This window comes from Gallus gallus, chromosome 12 (assembly GCF_016699485.2).
Source record: "Gallus gallus isolate bGalGal1 chromosome 12, bGalGal1.mat.broiler.GRCg7b, whole genome shotgun sequence".
Lineage (NCBI taxonomy): Eukaryota > Metazoa > Chordata > Aves > Galliformes > Phasianidae > Gallus > Gallus gallus.
Genome location: NC_052543.1, coordinates 13,099,956 through 13,119,447, shown reverse-complemented (window position 1 = coordinate 13,119,447; position 19,492 = coordinate 13,099,956). Strand labels below are relative to the sequence as shown.

Genomic DNA, 19,492 nt, shown 5'->3' with positions numbered 1-19,492 from the left:
ATGAAAGAGTGTTAGCTCTTCATTTTCTGCTGGAATGCTTTGTGGGTTTGGTTTTCTTTTTTGGTTGTGTATTTTGTTGTTGTTTGTTTTAAAGGAAGAACTAGAGATCTCCAAAAAAATGCATGCTGGTGCTTGTGGGGACAACAAAATCACATTGCTTTCCAGAAGCCAAGCTGATGTTCCTGTAACCAATTTGGCCTAGAAAGTGCAAGTTTGTTCATGTAAGATTAAAGAGATGAGGTCTCTATGGCATATTGCAGTATGGTCCTTGGAATAAGATTCTCATTTACTAAATAAATTACTGTATATTACTATATAATGGTGTTCACATTATAACTGACAATTAGCGCCATTAAAGAGAAAGCTCATAAACAGCCAAAGCTCACATCAAATTAACACAGTCATGATTAAAATCACTCTTCTGATTTCTGCTCTTCACAGAAATAATCAGCATTTTGCATAAAAATGAGTACGAGGCAGCTCAGAATCCCAGCAATGCTGGGATGGTGGCAGCGAGCATCGCCAGCCATAGCAGTGCTGCTTCGTCAGCTCTGAGCACCGGGCTTCCCCCAGGCAGGAGCCCGCACCACCAGCATGGCCTGCAGGGCTGGGAGCCAGGCGGTGGCACTGCAGATGAAAGGGCTGCAATTATTCCTCTTGGCTCTAATGAGGGGAACCTGGGTTCTCTCCTGGCCTGAGGGAAGCTCTGCTTCTTTACTGCAGTTTTGTCACTTGGCCATTTCAATGGTTTCTGGTGTTTGCATCTTTGTTTGTAGAGCCTCAACTTCAGAAAGCAAAAGAAAAACCCAAGTAATTATAATGGAGAAGAACAATAACAAAATACAAAGGAGTCAGCAGTTCATTAAAATTTAGAGAATTCAATGTCAAAAACTTTTCTTGACTTGTAGAAAAAAGGAGGGAGACTTTTTCTAAACTGGCACAGGGCCCACATCCTCATTAGGATTCACGCTCCGCTTGCAGAGCAATGCACTAATGGTCTTGCTTTAATCTTCAGCATCACAGCACTGGTTTTATTGACCTCACCGATGAGGATGCAAAAATGGCAAGGAGGAGGAAAAAGAAACTGGAAGCCAATGCTGACCAAGCCTGGTATCACGGGCTGGCCTCTGATCATGGATAAAAGTTTGAGACGTATGTTCATCTCCACTCGTAAATGATACTTCAGAGAAAGCCAAGTTTGTAATGACTTCATAAGGATAAAGTATCATCAAGGAAAATCTAATCAATAAATAAGCAATCAAGACCATATAATGAAGGAAACCATTTAGAATACCATTACATATGCCATGGTTTAAAAAGGAATCACAATATGCTACATATGCAAAAAAGTACTGCAAGATAATACGCCTTTGATCCAACATGCCTTTAAAGTAGGAAACAAAAGGACGTTCTCATATATCTTACCAACTAATTTAACATATAAATCACAAAAAAATATGATCCAGATGGGCTTCAATGAAGGAAACCAATTAACGTAGACAGCCTTACCATCTGACACATTAGTTGTAATAATAAAAACCAAACAACATGGTCAAACAATAATGCTCTGTATTATATCTGACATTTCTAATTACTTTCTGTATCCTCTTCAAGAAAAAAGACTATCAGCAAGCAGTTTGTTTCCCAGATGAAAATACCATCCAAACTTCAGGCGTACAGAGCAGAGTCTATGGAAGACACTGATTTATCTGTGTTCCCTTGGGACGTGCTTTGGAACCGAAGAGTTTTGCATAGTCCACATCTGGTTTCTCAATTGGACTCAGAAAATGTTTGCTTTCAACTGCATTTCCACCGTAACTGCTGTGGACCTGGCACGTCAATACCTGTGTGCACTCCTTAAAGCCCTTACCTCTGCCCAGGGAGTCAGAGCAGTCAGACTGATTTGGGCTTTACTTCCTGTAGGATGGGATTTTGCTTTTTTTTCCTTTCCACAGCCTACCTAGAAATGTCATTTCTGAAATGAAACACAGCATTTCTGGCACAGATCTCCCAGCATCGGGCAGTTGCATGCTGAACTACAATTAGTGTTCCAAATTAAAAGCTGCACCATGCACACGTGTACAGTTACTGATTGAGAGGTAAAATCTCAACTGTATGAACTACTTTTGTGAGAAGAAGACAGTTTTATCACCATCAACCTACTGGATGCTTTGAGCACCATTCAAAACCCACCCAGGAAATCCTTTCCAGCGCATGATTTAATGAAGTACACAAAATTTGGAAATCTTAGAGAGGTGGTATATAGCAAAGCAATAGGAAAAGGCTTGCTTAGGAAAATGCTCTTCCTTTAAAAAAAATAGTGAAGGAAAATCTGTGGGAATCCTGCTGAATGCATTCATACCCAGAAAGGTCCGAGATCAGAGGCTCATGCCATTGCAATTAATATGAATCACATGGAAAATTACATTTTCATTATTAGGATTAACACTAAACCTATCTGATATAGCAAATTATTTTGCACAGCATTCATAAACAGTGACAGAATTCAGATGGGCAGATACTTTTTTTTCTTTTTCTTTTTAATTTTAAAGCAGATAAAATAAGCATTCCAAACAGCTGCAAAGTAAATAAAGGATATTTGAACAAAAGGTAAATTATTTCTTAAGAATTTTCTTTTTTTTTTTTTCCCCAAAGTAACTTCTATTGATCAAGTCAGCATCAGATAGCCTTGTCATCATAAGAAAGGGTTTGTGCAGTGGGAATACTATTTCTGATTCCAAAAAGAAGGCCCAGGGTCCTTTACCAGCCCTACTCCCTGAAATCTCAGAAGAGGAGCTGACTGAAGACTTTCAGAGTGCTCCTTCCACCACCCCAAGTGACAAACAGCAGCACTGCCAACTGAGGCAGACAAGGCAGCCCAATGGGCCTATGCTCTGGGTGTCTGGGGGGGCTGTCACCAGAAATCACAGCTGCATTAAACCAGAAGCTGTTGGAAAAACCTTGCAATAAATAAACAAACCAATAAATCTCTGCCTCAGACCAACCAACCTACAGGCTCAGGTGCCAGCAGGAGGCAAAAAAAATTGTTCTCATGCACTGGGACAGTTGCAGCAGAAAGATGTAAACTGCATTTTTTTAGGGTCCATTACAACCTCCCTTTGTGCTTTGGGATCCCATTTTCACATTCTGAAAAAGAGACTCGGCTGAAGTCACACGAGACACATTATGGCAAGTTGGGGCCTGAATCAAGTTCTGCCAAGGCCCAGCTCACAGGAAAACCACGTCCGTCCACGTGAGACTACAGACTGCTCATGTCCACATGCCACAGTGGGACACATCTTGCTTTGAAAGCACTCATGTGATTACCAACAAGAAGGAGTAATTCCAGACAAAGTCTGCTTTATTACACCATGCAAAACCTTGAATGCGGGTAGGGGGCTGCACGCGTGCAAGGAAGCAGTGCTGATGAAAGGCAGCAGCCGTGGCACAATGGCTCCCAAACCACTGCTAGCTACTTGTTTGTAAGCATCCTGGGAAAGAAAGGATTTGGAGGACAATGAAGTCACTTTGCAGATATTTGCAAGGAGATCCTCCCACACACAGAGAGCTTATGGGAGAAACCAGAAAAGTGGCAGTTTGAAATTCAGCCCACGGGACGTGAGAGCTAGCAATGCGAGCAAAGCAGAGCTCGGAGCTGACATTGCAAAAGCACATAAGAGATGATAGATAGAGTGCTGCGAGGGCCAGAAGGGCCTTGAAAGTGATATGTTCACTGAAGGAAACATTGCCCTATTTCACAGCCATCTCAAACTACAGCAATACATTCTGATTTTATTTTTTTTGGAGAACAGAAGCACATGTCTTTCCACTCACCTCAACGGGGAACCTCTTGCCATTGATGCTGTGCTCAGAGCCTGCTGATCCATTGCTCTGACCCCAGTGGAACTCCACCTTCTCTGCCTTGAATCTGCCTGGCAACCCGGCGCCACTGACAAAGTAATCGTCCTTGAGCAGGATAGCAACTGCACACACAGAACAAGGAGAAAGACCTTCTTAGCACAGTTTTTTCAAGCACTTACAGGTTTTCCTCATTATATTAGAATATTTCTTCTCAGGCAAGTAAAACATGAGGTCATCATTATCCTCTTCACTGGGACTGGTTAAAAAAAAAGAAAAAGCTACATGTAATGCTGGCTAATTATGGAAGTGATTATACGGGCTACAGAAAATCACCAAGTCCAAATCCTGCAAGCAGTTTTTACCGTTGGGCTTTGATTAAAATTGAAATGGCAAACTTCGTGAAGAACCATTTAACATGGTCGCAGGGACAAATGGCTGACCACATTGCTTGGCCCTGTGATTCACTGAAGGTGTGCAGATACCCAGTCAGAAGAATGGATCCTCTGTTTGTTCCTCTAAGCTACCAGGGGAAAAAGAGCCTGTGTCCTGCCCCCCCTCTACTGCTGGACATGGCAGGCACCTTCCTTGACCTCCCCGTTCCCCCCTCCTGTAAAACAGGGAGAGTGATAATAACTTTTTTGAGACCCACTCGTGAGAAGCCCCCCATCAGAGCTGTTTTGGTTCTTTTTTTTCCAGTAACTGACATTACTGTTACACAGTTCAGAAAGGGTCAAAAGGATCTTCTTTGTAATTTCTTTTCACTTCCGAAAAGCCTTTATATTTTATGCAACAATAAAAGCTGTAGGTCCAAACAGGGGGCAAAGTCATATGGTGGAAAATGGTACATGTTACGGGGAGGGCTGCAGTCCCACCAAGAACTGAACCCAGCTTTCTGACATCCCTGTCTGCTGCTCTCACTACACGATCACCCACCCTTCTTGCACCTCCCATCTTTAACATGCATAACTCCTAATACTGACTCCTTACAAAATCCTTTCCGCTCATTCTTTGCAAAACTGGCACTTGAAAACAGAACTAAAATTAGCATTTTGTTCTTGTAAAAGCCACTGCAGACCACTGCTTGCTCTGCCCAGAATCCTGTGATTGAAGTTGTGCTGTTCGTTGCTCTTCTTTTTTTTTTTAATGAGAAGAGCTCAACCCACAAGGATTTCTCTCTGTTCTCAATCCAGCTGTGTCATCACAACAGGAACATTAATATAAATCCATTTTTATTATGTAACGGGGAGGGTTTTATTCACTGCTGGAAAAAATCTAGAGGCTGGTTGTGAAACAGGAGCTACTCCTCTGCTGGTGAATCACTTCATGCTGCAGGCAGGGCTGTCTGCCATGGCAGGGCTGCTCCCTCCGTGTACACACTGTGGGCTACAGCAGCTCCACCTCAGGTGCAACAAAGAAACGTCTAAACATCAAATTGTTTATATTAAAACCATCTAAATGTTGATGTGCATGTGATGTTCAGGTCTTTATTAATGGCACCAGTGACATCACAGGGCTCTTCCGTGAGTTCTGGTTCCTTTGCATCAAAGCATTTGCGTGGGAAGTATGGAGGCTGTAGGATACTGTCTGCATCGCCCAGGTATGGCTGCATCCTTACACCAACTCTGAAACACAAGTGACAAAAAGCACCACTGCTATCCTCTTCCCTTACAGAATTCTCAATGAGCTCAGCAGTATTTTGGATACAGAGCATCTCACTCAATTGGTTCGAAATTCCACAGACAAAATTGGAGGACTTAAAGAATACAGGAAAGCAGATTTGTGTGCATCTGTTAAAAATCTCTGTGGGGCTTCAGTTGCATCTAATAAATATTTGATAGTTCCTAAATCATTTATGGCTCTGTCAGGGGTCATTTTACTTGTTTTAGATGAATAATTAAAAGGATAATTAGGAGGATGTACAATCTGAAATGTTCATCTAATTGTTCATTTTACAGAATTCCTTACACCGCTGAGCTCTACAATGCATGTTCTGAGCACCTTCCTATCTTAGCAGCACCCTCTTATTGCCACTAGCGTGGAAGTTCCCCTCCCTTCCATACGATTCCCGGTATTAGGGACCGGAATAGTCAAACTGGGTATAGGGAGCCACTGCTTTTATCCAGTAAGTCATGCAGAGTGCACAGGAAGGAATTAACCCTCCCACAACTACTAGGCTTAAAATTAATGCATGGCGGAGAATTCAAAAACAAAGCAGGTGGCGCACAACCACCAGGATCACCACTGTGTGATGCAATTTGCAGGACCAGGGGTGGAGCTGTGCATCTTGCACCTTCTTGAGAGCAAAACCAAGCCTGGATACAAAGCAGCTCTTCCCTTGCCTTATCAGAGCAGCTCTGACCCAGCCTGAGATGCACTCAAGGTACTAAGAGTACCCAAACACACCTCTGGCACCAATGTTTGTGGGTTTATCAGTCTCTAGTAGCTCTGAGTGATCCAAGGAGGGGTAAAGCTCCAGTGCATGCACTGCTGGCGAGGGAACTGCTCCCACAGATGCTCTACTCCCACAGGGCAGTGCACAGAAGTCCCATCAGCCTCAGGCCCAGCTGACACCAGCTAACACTTAATTACAAGGTGGCACAGGCAACAACAACCATGAAAGGTGCTTCTACTCTCCAAGTAATCTTTACCACTTGGGAACCGGCTTCTATGGTGATGAAATCAAACCCACATTAGTGCTTTTGTCAGTGTAATCCCACGCAAAGCATTTCTGGTTGAGGCAGAGGCATAATGGATGCATGTTCATTTTCTGAACGGATTTCTGTGGCCTGTACATTGCTTGCCCTTCAGATGATATGGAGAGAAAGGAGGAAAGAGCACAACAAATCAAAACTGCCTTTTACTTTTTAATATTTAGAAGCATAAAAGTAACTAATTGTTCTATTCTAATAAATGAAAAATTACCAGTCGAATAGCAATAACGCACACAATGCATTTCCTGCCAGTTAATGAGCATCAAAGTTAAGGGCCTTTGGTTTTTCCTCAGACCCTGGTCTCCTTTAACCAGTCATTAATTGCAGCGAAATGCCCTCTACATCCATCACCATTGCTTAAACTGAAATGCAGCTTACTGTCAGCAACAGGTCTCCTGTGGTCATCTACTCCAAGACTGCTGCCAGCACACATCACAACCTGCACAACTTGCTTCTACGTTCTGCCCATAGGCCAAAACATCCTACTTAGTTTGCAGCTGTACCACTTACTACCTTAAAAAGCAATCCCTGACAAGCTTCTTCCAAAGGTCAGTAAACCAAGGGAATGGAATGTGATAAATCTAGGGAGAAGTTAAGAGCTCAGCAGAAGACTCGCGGATGACAGCAGGGCAAAAAGAGTCTTTGCCTAACCAGCAAAATCTGCAAGTTACCTAAGAATAGCAATAGTTACTGTTGCCCTGAGAAGCAATAACTTGTCAGCAAAAATCCACACCCCAATGGGTGAGGAAATCAAATACAGTAGCGGTGCTAAAATCACCTAGCAGAGGAGACTGAAGATACAGCTTTCATTGCCAACTGTGTGAAGATTGGAACATTCACTGGCACGTTTTGGTTCTGCATGGTTTCCTATTATACGTGCAGCAATATGTTCCTATTATACTTACCATAGAGCATTAGCATTTCTCTTGGAAGAAAAGCACCGTCGTTTTTTCTTGGTATTTCTAATTATGTTTATTGCCGGTAACCACACATACTGCTTTGTGACCAAAAGAGCAGGGTATATAACGTGAATAGATTAATTAAGCACCAAATTTGCACAGCATTCAGCATCCCCTGAACCTCTTTTTGCTACAAAGGGCAACAAAGTCAGGATTTGAGAGCAAACAGGAGCATTTCTTAGCAAAGCTGGAAAAAATCCCTCGGTAATTCATTAAAGAAACGGTGGTTTACATTAACCAGATTTGCTCTGCGGTGAAAGAAAGCAGGATCCCAGCCTGTGTCCTCCTCAGCTGAGGGGCAGTGTCTCCCTCTAAGTCCCTGGAACTGGGTCCAAAGCACCTGGTGGCTCACACCCAAAGACCCCTGGGAGCAATGGGTCAGGCTGTGGGCACAGCTGCATGCAAAACACAGCAGGTTCATACCTGGGTTTGCTTGCAAACCTCTGATGAGGAACCTGTTACCTAAAGCACTCCAGACACGCATGTCGAATGTTAATAAAGATAAAAAATATACTTCCAATAAATAAAATTGAATTAATTAGCGGTTTAATCCAATTCCCTAAAAATATTTGACCTTGTCAAATGAAGAGGATGGCCTTATAATTTCTGCTTTTTACATTTTTAGAATTAAAGAGTAATCAAATGCATGCAGCTTTGCATATAAATCAACCTTGACCTTTCGGTGAACTGTTTTGGTAAAAATAAGCAGTATTCTCACTGTTCTTTTCTCTGGAAGCCAGAACAGACAGAGCAGAAGAGGATTCAGTTCAGTGAAGAACACAGGGCTATAATCATATCAGAAACACATTAATAAGCTCCGGCTACTTTGAGCGCTTATTGCTCTTTCTTCTCCAAAACCTTCCCATTTCTAAAACTTCCCCTTTCCTACAAAGTCTGAGCCTCGCATCTCAGCGTTCCTTTGGATTAGATGTTTCAGCCTCCCAAAGCTGATAACTCAAGGTTACACCTTGAAGCTCTCAGACAGCCTTTTATTCTGAGGAACAACTCGCTACCAAGAGAATTATTTTATACCGGGAACTGAAAAAAAAAAAAAAAACCCTTAAAAAATGAACCTTAAAATCAATCTGTAGAAGCCGCTTTGCACAGAATGCGAAGGCAGGGATAGGAGGCAGCTGCTGGAAAATTATATTTTTTTAAAAAAAGCAAACCCCAAACAACAGAACAATGAAAGAGGAGGAGGGAGGAACATGGCTTGAATTTTTAATTGACTGCAGGCAGGCTGTGGAGACAAACAGAAGAGAACATACCCGTTTTTCCTGTGTTTTTCATCCAAGTCTTGTTAGAAGATTCATTGTCAAAACCATCGAGCTGCAGTTCTTGATACTCATCTCCAACATGAGCCTGATGGTCCACGATGTCTATGGGAGACTGGTGGGACCCCCCGCACTTCTCGCTGGAAGTAACCCAGTGCTCGGGACCATAGGTACCTGTTAACAAATACAAATCCAATTAAGATTCCAGTGGCTCCTTAATTCTGGGTAATGATTAAATAAGAGGATGAATTGTTAGGCTCCCCAGGTAACATCACTGCTGCTACACTTCGTGCATCTGAACGAGGTTAAGACTTGTGAACTTATGAAGAGATCAAAAGCCATTAGCTTCATGCAGCACTCCAACTTTGCCTCTGGCAGTAACAAACAATCCCTCTGTTTTTTGCTTTTTGTTTCTTTTTTAATAACTATTCTATAAAACTGTCTGCAATTCCCAAGTTCCTCTCATGCGTATGTTACGAATTAGCACGGCTTTACAGCAACTTTCCTAAAGCTTCACCCATGATATATGAGTATGTATTTACCTTCTTAGAAGAGATACACAGTGTATCAGCTAGGCATTAACTTGCTCTTCTACAATGCTCTAATTAGATAATATGATCTTTATTAATGATCTCATTTCTTCAGGAGGTTTTGAAGCCAGAAAAAAATGAAAATAAAGAATTAAAGCAAATGGGCTATTAGTAAATTTGAAGAAAAGAGCAAAGGAAAAAAAGACGTCTCTTGGAGGAAGTGACCTGCCAGGAAAATGCTGTAACTTTCTGGTGCTCCTCTTACACAAGTTTTCTGTTTTACTTATTAGCTGGGAGGAGTTTAGGTTCTGAAAAGCAATCTGTGCATCTGTACTGGCGAGCCCATCACTGGCTGCCATAGAGGTCAACAAGGGAAGAGCTGCAGCTCCAAGGAGCAATGTCAGAGCAGCCTCTCTCCATCTGCACACACCAGATGTATGGCGGGTCCTGATGCACTCAGCACCATGCACTGAAGTGTTTCGAAGTGGTTTCTGAAGTGGCTGTTGTCACATGTGCGCACCCAACTCACAGGGGACAGGAGGTGCGGAGTTCCTACCTCTGTTCTGGAGCTTTCACCTGCCCCAGATCACTTCTTGGTGTGTTAATCTTGGTCCCTAACCCCCAACTCGATCCGTAACCCCCAGCTGTTCAGCTAAGCTTTGCAGTGGGATTGCCCTGGCCCCGCTGCCATGGAAGGAAGGCAGTGATCCATCAGAGTGGCACGGTGCTGCGAGAGGCAGCGGCACCACGCACTGCTCAGCCTGCAGAAGCTGCCTGCCACCACCCGCACTCGCTCTGCCCATTCTACAGCACTCCAACAAGAATGGTCAATGAAAATAACAAATGGAAGGAAAAGGTTTCAGACAAAGACCTTGCCGTTCCCAGCACACACCAGCTCCAGATGCAATACAACACCAGGAACCTCCGCACACAGAGGAGGATCTCCAGTGAATTTCACATTTTCCTTATGACCTCCCGCTCCAACTCCTAAACTGTATTAACAGAGACTAAGAGATTATGTTCCTGGGAGTGCAAACAGCAGTTTAAGCTCCTGAAATAACAGCACAGGGTTCCTGCAAAGCACTCCTCACTTGAAGAGCTTTGCAGCAGGGCTCCATTATTCTCATGCAAAGACAGGGAAATTGATGATGGGAGGGAAGAGGTTTCCCTCATCCACTACAGCCAAGTTACAGGGCAGGGCTGACCCCTGCTCCGCCAGGCCTTCAGATGCTACACCTGCTGTGCCCCTCTGAGCTACCCAGTCAGCACGTCTGCTCAACAGGCACGCAGCAGCAAACGATGCACCATTTACTACCCCAGCATCTGAGAAACATGCAATCTCAATTAGTGCCATCCAACCCCAGTGCCTGTGAAGGGCAGCTCCATTGGCGCAGGGTTCCAATGTGTGTCTGGGTGTGAGATGACTTTTCCCACTTTCCCCTATGCTGCTGCAGGACACTCAATCAGTACCAAGACACTGTGCAGTACTCATCACGTGCAAATGCTGAACGGGAACCAAAATGACATGAAAGTGTTTTATTTTCAACTACAATTAAGCAAAATTGCAACACCCTTTAAAAATCACTCACATCATTTGCCCAGGTTAAAAAAAGCCCAGTTTCATTTATCTCATTTTTCAACTTGTATTGTCAGCAAAAGCCACTTTCAGTTAATTTCCCAGTGTACTGCAACTAAGGAGAACAAAATTATTAAAAGCTCTACATGGGGAAAAGTAAATGCGTTCCACTTGTAGTCATTTTTTTTTTCCTGAATCAGAATGCTCTTAGCAATTGTTTTGCAGTGAATTAACTGGCAATTCAGATTTACTTTCCATACAACCATGCATTTATTCCACGAAATTTAGGAGTTTGCTTTAAAATGTTCAGCAGCGCCCAAAATCATCAAACCTGCCAGCTCTCATTTTTGGCTTTGCTATAAACATAGGGTGAGCTTTTCAAAGGCACTCTGCTCACAGAGGCTATCGCAGCGGTTTCAGCTGTGCTTTCAAAGGAAGCTGTGCACTCACATTCCTGTAAGCATTTCGGTGACCCTTCAGTCAATGGGGAGATTGTAATTTTGAATAAGCCAACTTATTTTAACAGGGATTGCAGGGTTACCTCCATGCATTTTGTCACAAAGGTTTTTTTTTTCTCTCTAAAGTGTAGCCAGCTCTCAACCAATTTGCAGTGAAAACTGTCTTGTCAAAATGAATAAAATAAACCATAAGGGTAAACAAGCAACCAAAGCACCACAGCGAGTTAAAACCTCAAGTGACTCAGGTACCTGCACTGACTCTCGCTCAAATGTAGTTTTTCCCAGCACTGACTTCTAAAAGCTTTTATGTCTTTGTATCACTTAAAAAAAACTCAACAAACACATCCTCTTCTTTTTCCAGTTCTTTTTCCAATCTTTGTATCACTTAAAAAAAAAAACAACAAAAAAAACCAGAACACACTGTCTTCTTTTTCCAAGTTAACTTGTTGGAATTAGTTTAATACAGCAACACATCTCTTTCTATAAATACAGTAGCTTCACTTGGTTCTAAATCTATGATTTACCCCAAAAAGCCTCGTGCTATCTGCTGTCCTCATGTGATAGCATTCGTTTCCATGCATAAAATGTTTCCATACTGGTGCTGCATTACTAAAGGAAAATCAAATGCAATGAAATTCAGCAATTCAGAACCCCAACCAAGCACTGTAGCTGTGACTCCAAGTCCTGACAACCCAAATTACAGCCACAAGGCTAAGCTCTGATTCAGAGGTTCAAGACCTGCTAGTTAAAATCAGCACAGGATGTATAAACGGCCGCATTTTTCATTAATTTCTTTCAGAACTTTTTGATATGCAAAGCATTACATGCAATATGACCCACACCGCCATGGCAGAGATTGCAGGCAGAAATAGAGGCCACAACCTCAGCAGCCCAGCTCTGACAATTAGTGGGATGAGGCAGGGCTGGAGAGGCAGGAAAGAAGGACATTTTTAGTTTTGAGTTTGAAACCAAAGTAAAAAAACTCTATCTCCTACCCAGAGAAAATAAGCGCAACAAAACTTAATCAGGAAGAGTGCAGTGGGATTCATTTACTTGCTGGTAGCCATCAAGCTTAAGCCTAACTGCCTGCTTTTTTTCACGGACATTCAAGTGCAGTTTTAATTGAAACTGATCTTCCACTACAGATTTCAAATTAATTCTTCTTCCAAGTGTCTCATGCTCCAGACATCCTTGCCTTGCAAAAAACCCTATATCATTAGAGGAGGAAATAGAACACTTTTTCTAAGCTTGCAGGTATTGATTACCTATTCCTTCCATCAAAGCACAATTGCCATTCTGCACTGTATAAATCTCCTCAGTGTTGGACACTTTATAAAGTACCGAGAATTATATCATTAATCATTTGCAGTCGCACCTGTCTTGCTTTATTGAATTCTTTGTTTTTTAGAACTTTAAATAAATGCTTTTAAATAAATAAATTAAAACATGACACTAAATAAAGACTCTGTCTCACTTAAACCTAGCAAAAAAGCCCTTTTGTTCCGCGCGTGACAGTTACCCATCTGAGACAGAGTAACTTACGGCTGTTTGCATTTCATTCTTCCAACCGCGAGCGCGATGGCTTTAATCAAATAAAATTTGGAATGAATTTGAATCGACCTTTGGAGAGTTGACAAATAACTCAGTTTTCAAAACCCAAACAAGAGATGAGACCTCAGCAGCGTTAACACACAACATGTGCTCCCACTGCGACGTGGGGACGACGTGCAACAGAGGTGGACACGGCCGTGCCCATCCCAGAGCTGGGTGTGCTGCTAACAACACGGAGATGTTATCGCCCAGCCGCGTCCAAAGCAACACGACGCTCCCTGGCATTCAGCAATCTTTTCTCATGCAAAATCTTTCCCTAAATGACTGCAGAATCTTTAATAGCTTTTTAATTCACAGGCTGCTCTTTAAATAGAATCCAAGATTCCTTTTTTCCTTCCTGTTGCGGTACAACCTAAACAATGAGCGGTCTTCATTAAAGAAAACCCATTAAAATAATGTTTTATACCAAAATCTAATTAAAGCTTTTACAAAAACTTATATATTTTTTTCCTCCACAAATCTTTTGTTTAAACGATCTCTTATCATAACCCCTGGCAGTTTCTTGATTTTAAATCACTTCCAGTTAATGGATCAGCTATATGGATGCAGACTGATGTGTAACAGATATCAACACCCAGATGCAGTTTGACAGACATTAGCTATTTATGGGTAATCTGATTTGGATCATTCATTCCCAAGCTTGGAAAAAGGCAGAAAAACAAACACTTATTTTCCTTAATTTTACTTAATTTTAACCCTTTCACAACAATGTGGCTTTAAACTTCACGTCTAGCATGAAAAGAGCTGGTCTTGTCTTCTTTGATTTTGGGTTTTTTAAAACTGATCTTCCTTAAAAAACAAAATTATATCAGACAAATGTATTTGATACCTTTAAACTCCTTATGTCTGAATGAAAATGGTAGCCATCACTGCAAAGCAACCCAAATCCCTCACACTTCTGTGATTAAGACAAATTAGCTTTGTAACTTCATGAGGGCATCCTATCCCATCAGCTTAACGCATGAGATCATTCATCAGCAGTTACCTGCAAGGCAGATATGCAGAGAACCGTAATGAAAACAGCACGGCAGAAAGGCTTATTTCTATCCTCACTTCTGGCCCTACTTTGTCCTTACTGCCCCACCTGTGGGTGGCTCACGCTGCTCCCTCACACACTGCTATTTCCAATGCCGACAGAAGTCACCCTCATATGGAGACAGGAGCTACACTGTGGGCAGCACGCCTGGATTTCACATGAAGTAGCAGTGCTCTCTTCTTGCTGGCTCAGAAGGACGCGGGATGTTTGGAAGCTCATCCAAAAAAGAGCAGAAGATGCACTAAGCAGTGGCTTGGTAACTCCTTGTATGGCAGTGACCTGCCCAACCAACTCAGCAATGCTAAGAATGTGAACCTCTAAAGATGAAAAGTGTTACTTGATGCCATAAACCAAGTCTTCCTCATTATTTTTGCCATTCAGAAATAACTGGCGGGGACCAAGGCAGGTGCACCCACCTTGCAGACACAGCATAGACAGAGCAGCCTCCCCTCATGCCCTGACCTCCAGCTTCCTCTGAGGAGGAAGAAATAAAGAGAATCCTGCAGGATGAAGCCTATAGGCAGCATATAGATATAAAGAAGGAAATAATTATTTGAATGACTGACTGGGCTCCTGCTGAGTAACTTACCATGAGGCTGCAGGGGTAAAGGTATAAAAATCAGGGGCATCTTCCAGGGGCCTTCACATTGCAGAGAAAGCAATCAAGCTGCTGAATCATTCTATTAAGGGGAAAAGTTGCTGTAAAATGATGGTGTACCAAACTCAAAGAGATGGTGGAAGAGCACGTAGTTAGAGTTCACAGTGCTGTTTTGAACAAAGATTTCAGGATTTCCTACCCTGAGGGAAAAGGGGTTTTCATTTTATTACTCTCTGTCATCACTCTGTTTAACACCAGACACTCGTGCTTGCAGAAAATTCCAATTACTGCTTGAAAAATGAGCCTGAATTCAGAGAGCAAGGTCCTGAGGAGCTCGCTGAGGCCCAGACAGGTGTAAGCATCATCCAGCCTGCAAACGCAGCACAGGACGGAGCGCGCAAGGCAGGGCAGAGCTGCAAGCAGCCAAGGACAGGATTTTGGAGAGCTGAAAGAAACCGAAAAATTTTCTCCAAGAACAATTTCTGATAAGGGATATCTTAACCGGCAGTTGTTGGAACATACACAAATGCAGGAAGACAGAACAAAAGGGGTTTGGATTTAGATAACCTTTGAGCAATCGCTAGCAGCAACATCAGAAGCTCCAGCCCCGCTTCTGCTTTCTGCACCGGTGCCACCACACCTACAGGAACGTCCAGCCACGGGCTTTGAAAGCAAAGCTCATCTTCAGAACGGATTGTATCAGTGATACTGTCTCACTGCCAAAATGTGGCAGATGCAAAGAAAAAGAAAGGCTTTAAACCATGCTCCTAAAATAAACTGCCCTATAATGTCTGCAGCTCTAAAACCCAAAGAGAGAGAGGTGTGCGTTCTTCTAAATGCCCACAGATGCTCCAGTTATTGCTGGATTCTTTAATTAAACCTTCTAACCCTTAATTATCTTTGGCAAACAGTTTTAGTGTTTCAAAACCCTTGCATTCCTCAGCACGTATGTGAACACCTGTATCACACAGTCACACTGGGCTTTTCGCACACACCTCCACACATACATATACACATTTTCTGGATCCTAACTTTGTTCCCCAGCAAAGCGAGGCTGCTATGAATGTTGCATGAAGCTCCCACCATCCCTCTCAACCTGCCAGCGGCACAGCATATGATGAAGGCCCAGCAGCAGGAAACCCCAGGACCTTACAACAAATGGTGCAGGAAGCTCCCAATCAACTGGAGAAAGTGTAACGACTAAAGCAAGATTCTTCCACAGACGTTAAGGTTTGCATTTGTGATGTGAATAATTTCCCTCCACACAAAAGTGGAAGTGGTACGAAGTTCAGCTGTGCTGGCAAAATAGTTTGGGGTTTTTTAACGGGTGCTGGATAACAAACCCTTGACAGACACTGCTAATGAGCTGCTGAGTTCCGTAAGTTACATTTCACAAATGTTTACGTTATAGCACAGAGCATAGCAATATCAATGAAATTAATATGTAGAAGTCCCGGAGCGGGAGGATAAGCTCTGGTATAGGGGGTGCCTGCTGGTGGCAAGTGACTGAGTCAATATACATCTACACCCTCTGTTTTTCCTCATTTTCATTTTTAATAAATGTATCTGACATCTCACACCATTCATTTCATAACTGTCTGCGGCCTTTTTAAAGCTGCTCACCCCTGAGACGCGTGTAATAAACGAGGTGATAACTAACGGTATAAGGAGAAAACAGAAGATTAATTTATATGAAGACATTGTAAATTAACTTTCCCCTGTCCCTACACTAGTTGAGTCAAACCCCAAGAAGGCTAGGGATGGACATAAAAACAGATTTTTTTAGTAAATATAATCTAAAGATGTATAAATCCTAATGGAAACCCCTGAACGAAGATGCATTCCGAATCATGCAGCTGCTCCACGACAGCAGTTGGTGTTGCTGGGGGGAGGCCACGCTTCTGCAGTGGGTGCCTCAGACAGATCACACCTCTCTGTGCTCCTTTCCCTCCACAGAGCAATAGCTGTGTGATGATCACTGACAGCAGAAATGCTTGTATTGCTGCAGTACCCCAGAATGGCAGGAAGGAAGGGCCCCACTCTTCCATGTAACGTACAGCTCCTGCCTCAAAACCTTGCAGCTGATCAATGTAAGGTGAGGGGCAGCAGCCCACTGCACAGCACCTCAGGCTTCAAAGCATACATTCCTCCTGGGCTGCTTGAACCTGCTGTGTAACAACCTTGCTTCTTCTCCCCTTCTTAGCTGGAAAACCCAGCAGCACATGTCCTACTTCCCAACGGAAATCAGCCTTCCTATGGGACAGGAAGGAAATGCTGCCAGCTCTTCCAAATAGCAAGAGATAAAAGGCAAAATAAGCCTGGTGTTTCATGGAATTAAACGGATCAAGAATGAACACAAGCACATCTAATGTTAATGTAAGTCATGGTCCCATCCGGGCTACTCGAAGAAGAAAGCATGGCATGGAAAAAGCTCTGCGAAAATAAACTAGAGGAAACAAGAGGAAGACACTGGGCAGGAACCTTCCCCACCCTAGAGCTGTGTGATGGGGAGCTTCAAGAAGAATTTGAGGAAAGACAAAGAGGACTCAGATTTGGTGTGGAGCTCACTGCAGCATCCCCTGCCAGCAGGTGAAGGGCCCCAGCAGGTGGCTTGCTGTGCTGTGCTGTGCAGTGCATCCCCCCTTGCAGGCAGACCTTGGGCTGCAGGAGTGAGGCACGAGGAGCACTCAGCACAGCCACAGTGGGCTAAGGAACCTCTTCCCGACAGCAAGTTTTCTTAAAGCCAGGGATCATGGCTGGTGTGAGAGCCTGACTTAGGCCCCACTCAAACATCAATGCTTTGGTGCTGCCGAGCCCAAAGGCTCAGGAGATGGATGCTGAATGACAGTGACAGTAATAAGCTGTGACATTTAAGTCAGGAAATCTCAAATTCCCATCTTGCTTCTCTGGCTCCTTCCTACCACCAGGAGCAACACGCTCCACTTCATTCCTTTCCCTTAAAAAGGTAGAAGTTCACCTGTCTCATCAAAGCAAGGATTGCCCAAAACTTGGGAAGAGCTGCAGAGATTAGAACAAAATAAGCAAAAAAAGCACAGTAACTGTGTGAGACTCAACAGTCCTGCTGCAGAGCCCAGCACCAGGCTGCCTGCATTGCACTTGGGAAAGATGCAGTTCCAATTACTTTCTCAAAGCATCACATACTTGAAATCCTACTACTTCTCACATGTACCCTTAATAGCCTTGATCTCACCGACGAAACTGCTAACGTAAATGATGCCTCACTGTAACTTAATTACCTCCAATTTAGGTGGGTATGGGAACAGAAAGTACCTTTTCTTGATTCCCATCTGTTCCTCCTAACCAACCAAAGGAGCCTTCCCCAGAGCTCTGTCTCTGAGAGCCAGCACGAAAAAAAAATACAGAAGGAGGAAAGCGAGGAAAAGAACTGTATATTTTTATTGAACTTTTGCAGGATGCTGGTTAATAAAACACCCACAGAGAGCACAGAACAATATAGAAAGGGTATAAAGGGAGGGAGGGCTGGTATCAATAAAGCCTATCCAGAGGCACTGGTGGAGTGGAAGTACTCTTGATTTCAAAAGAAACCTGCTACTGAAATGATTTCCACTTGTTGCCTTGGTTCTAGTTTAAAATTCACACATAAAAAAAAAGTCCTAATAAAGTCAGGAAGGTAAAATTATCCACTGCTGAAAGACATGTCACCTTTGGCTTTCCAGTATCCCCTGTAGGTCCCTGCCTGACCCAAGGACGGCTGCTGCAGGAGGACTGCACTGTTTAATTGTATCACAGGCAGCGCTGCAGCCCCTGAAATCATTCATTATGCTTTGACAAACATCCTTCCTTTTTTTCTTCCTGGGTGAAAATCAACCTTCGACCAACCAAGTCGTTAATGGCATCCCTTTTAGAAGAGACTTCCCAATCCAGCTGTCCCTTTCACTAATATGCACCAGTAAAACAGCTCTCGGGAGAGGTTCTGGGAGATAGCCAGCTTTTACTTAACAACACATCATGAACCCTGCCCTCAGCCACCATTAACATTCAGTCTATGTTTCTACCATTAATTTAAGAGCATCAGGAGTGAGAATAAATATGAAGACAATAAGCAGCCCTAACATCCAGCTCGAGGTACTCTACGTACAGCAGCAGGGCTGCCTGCTACGGCAGAGAACAGTTTATTACCATTTCTTCTCATCTTTGTTCTGTACCCACCATTTCCCATATGTTATGTTGAATAACTGGGATAAGCGTGCTTTCCTCCAGCACTGCATGACCAGACAGCATCCCTTTAGGGAAGGTCACCCAAAGGCTTTGTCACCAGGATGGCTTTTCCCCACCTGTCCCATCACCCACTGCTCTCTGCCCCAGGATGCTCCCAGCCCCCGTGCAGCGCTCCCTGCCCCGTTCAGCCCAAGCCTGCACTTTGTACTCACAGCAGCACTTGGACAGCCCATGGTGACACATGCCATAAAATGGAATTTGGAGTGCATCACTTAGCTGTGAAATCTGTAAGATATTGGATTTATATGGTGTTTGCAGAGCACATTAGGAGATCATCATCATCGTGTCTTTTCAAGACAGCCATAATTATTCAGGCTGTTATTCTATCTCACCGGTGCTTTTGAAAAACTATTTAATATTAGCAAACCCTCACTAAAAGCAATGTTTTGGTTGAGAGACTAATCTTCCTATCAGTACACAGCCATACCTGGTCTTATCTACATTACCAATTCCCTGCTGATTGAGCGGATTCATTAACAACACAATCTCTGGCGACTGAAATGAAGTCTCATTCTTCGTATCACTAGTGCCTTGCTGTTTGCTTTTCCTTCACAGTGTGCACACAAGTAATTAACTTACTATGCTCCGCTAGCTCCTGACACATTACTTGGCATAGAA

At 43.2% G+C, this 19,492-nt stretch overlaps 1 protein-coding gene across 2 annotated transcripts in view; it reads right to left on the bottom strand.

The window, feature by feature from the left end:
* Window positions 1-19,492, bottom strand: part of PTPRG (protein tyrosine phosphatase, receptor type G) — a 374,849-nt gene that overhangs the window by 163,462 nt on the left and 191,895 nt on the right. For both annotated transcript variants that reach the window (XM_046899760.1, NM_001397431.1), the window contains 2 exons: window positions 8,800-8,979; window positions 3,835-3,983 (listed from right to left, as the gene is read on the bottom strand). In XM_046899760.1, coding sequence (XP_046755716.1) covers window positions 3,835-3,983; window positions 8,800-8,979 — 329 coding nt within the window. The remainder of the gene's footprint in view (window positions 1-3,834; window positions 3,984-8,799; window positions 8,980-19,492) is intronic.